We start from the raw sequence: 2,399 nt of genomic DNA, 5'->3' as shown, positions 1-2,399 counted from the left end.
GCGTGATGTGGGGACTGGAAGAGGTGAAGGCACACAGCCAGGCTGGTGCTGAAGATGGGACTGACGATGGGGAGGAGATGGCAGCGCCAGCAGGCAGGCAAGCTGGGACCTCCCATCCCCCATCGATTTCGGCAGGCAGGCAGGCAGGCAGGCATTGCTACAGCAGCGGCGCAGCAGCCAGCGGCAGGGCCGCCGCAGGGACGCACGTCGACCAGGGGGCTGCTGAAGCGCCGCTCGGTGCGCGCCTGGCGCAGCACTCCGTACGCCTCGGGGCTCAGCAGCTGGCGCCACTCGGCGTCGCTGTGCTGCACCTGCAAGCGCGGCGGTAGGCGTGTGTGCTGCTCTAAATGCGGTTGGGGCATGGGTTTGATCGGGCGTGGTGCAGCGGGCCGGCGTATGCAGCCACCCACCAGACATGTGTGCTCACCTCGCCCTGCCGCGACGCGGCTTCGTCTGCCGCCGCCGGCGCCGCCTTCACCGCTGCGATACCCGCCACCAGGGCCGCCAGCGCTGCGCGGCGGCTGGTGCGCTCGCCGCCTGCGCTGGCGGCGGCTGGTGCTGGCGCAGGAGGCCTGGCAGCGACGGCGGCGGCACCGACGGCGGGCTGCTGGCGGCCTGTGCCCGCCTTGTGGGGGCCGCTAGAGAAGGCCACCACCCTCGTCCTGCGAATGGGGCCGGAGTGCAGCGCTGCAGGCGGGGTTGCAAGGGCCGCCGCCATTTTGTGGTTGGGCGGAGCTGCTGAGCCTCTCTGCACTGTGCAACAATGTGGGTTGTGGGCAGGCGTTATGGTTTGTGGCGCTCACTGGCGGAAACGGCTGTTTTCATTGCCAGAGTCATGTGTACTACAGGGTCGAGCAGTACAGTTGAACCAACAATCACTGGGACAGCCTGCTGGCATCCACTCGTGAGTCAGAGCAGCATTGCCTCATTGCCAGGCAGTCTACGGCGCTGATCCTTGCATTGCAGCCTACCCTGTTGCTTCAGGTGCACTGGTGGCCCTGTGATGGCATCTGGTTGTTGAATAAATTCGTTGCGTGGCAAGCTTGCCGGCGCGGGCCTGAGTGCACCACCCCGACACCGAGACGCTGGTCAGCCCCTCTCGGTCCTCACACGGTCCCATCACCCCTGCCGCAGGCCTCCATGATGCCAACCCAGCTGCTGCTGGCGGCCGCGGCCCTGGCGCTGCTGGCGGCGCCGCTGCCCGCCGCCGCAAGCTGCCGCAAGGTGCGCAAGCACGTGCCTCGCGAGGAGATGTTCTTCAACCACCAGCCCGCGCCCCAGAAGAGCCTGGAGGAGCTGCCCAAGGAGTGGAGCTGGAACAAAGTGGAGGGGCGGTCCATGCTGGTGGGTCAACGCCCGCCCGAGCACAGCAGCGTTGACCGTGCACCGCCGGCGCACCGTGACGCCCCTCGCCGCCCAGCCGGCTGCTTCTGCCCGTGCATCCGACCCCCTTTCCGTCCTGCTGCAGGCCCCCTCCTGGAACCAGCACATCCCGCAATACTGCGGCTCCTGCTGGCTGCACGCCACCACCTCCATGATCCAGGTGCGGCAGGTGGCGGCGGTGGTGGGTGCTGCCATGGCTGGGCCGCCGGGGCGGGCGGCGGGTGCCGGTGCCACGGCCGCTCCCGCTGCGCTCTCTCCTCGCGCCCTGCCTGCCTGCCTGCCACGCTTCATCTTCCTTGCCTGCCTGCCTGCCTGCCTGCCTCCAACCCTGCCCGTTCGCCCGCCTGCCTCCCATCCCTCTGCCCCCACCGCCGCCACGCCCCACAGGACCGGCTGAAGATCGTGAAGGGCGGCATCGGCCCAGACACCATGCTGGCCCGCCAGGTGGTGCTCAACTGCGGCGCATTCCACGGGTGGGTGGGGGCTGGCGCTGGCGCTGCTGCTGCTGCTGCTGCTGCTTCTCCTGCTGCTCTGTTGGCGCCACTGCTGCTGCTGCTGCTGTGTGTGTGTGTGCGCCCGCATGCATGGGTGGTGGCGACACCGTGTGGGCCCGACAAGCCCACGGCCATGCCCTCAGTCCCACTGTGCTGCGCTGCGCTGCACGCTGCACGCTGGACGCGACGCTGCAGGTACGGCGAGGGCTGCAACGGCGGCGACGTCATCGACGTCGTTCGCTACATGAAGAGCTACGGCCTTCCCGACGAGAGCTGCCAGGTGGGTGCGAGGGGCGCGGCTGCTGCGCGGCCCCCGCCAGCTCAGCATCGGGCCGCCAGCTCAGCTTGGCGGGAGGCGGGCAGCCACCCTCCGGGCGCAGCACCGCACGCTGCCTTGCCGCCTGCCCACCTCCTCCTGGGCGTGCGGTCCCCCCAGCCCCGCCTCGGCTGCCACCCTCCTCCTCAGCCTGCCTGACCAGGTTCCCGCTTGCCCTGCCCTGCACCCCTGACAGCGCACACACA

At 69.6% G+C, this 2,399-nt stretch overlaps 1 protein-coding gene across 1 annotated transcript in view; it reads left to right on the top strand.

The window, feature by feature from the left end:
• CHLNCDRAFT_136354 (hypothetical protein) overlaps positions 1-2,399 on the top strand; it is a gene marked incomplete at both ends in the record, with an annotated part of 6,073 nt that overhangs the window by 1,089 nt on the left and 2,585 nt on the right. The window contains 4 exons of the mRNA XM_005845791.1: positions 1,135-1,344; positions 1,469-1,564; positions 1,771-1,856; positions 2,073-2,161. Of these exons, the coding sequence (XP_005845853.1) occupies positions 1,135-1,344; positions 1,469-1,564; positions 1,771-1,856; positions 2,073-2,161 (481 nt within the window). The remainder of the gene's footprint in view (positions 1-1,134; positions 1,345-1,468; positions 1,565-1,770; positions 1,857-2,072; positions 2,162-2,399) is intronic.

Source organism: Chlorella variabilis (genome assembly GCF_000147415.1).
Source record: "Chlorella variabilis unplaced genomic scaffold CHLNCscaffold_16, whole genome shotgun sequence".
NCBI classification, from domain to species: Eukaryota; Viridiplantae; Chlorophyta; class Trebouxiophyceae; order Chlorellales; family Chlorellaceae; genus Chlorella; species Chlorella variabilis.
This window is presented reverse-complemented; position numbering and strand designations above follow the sequence as displayed.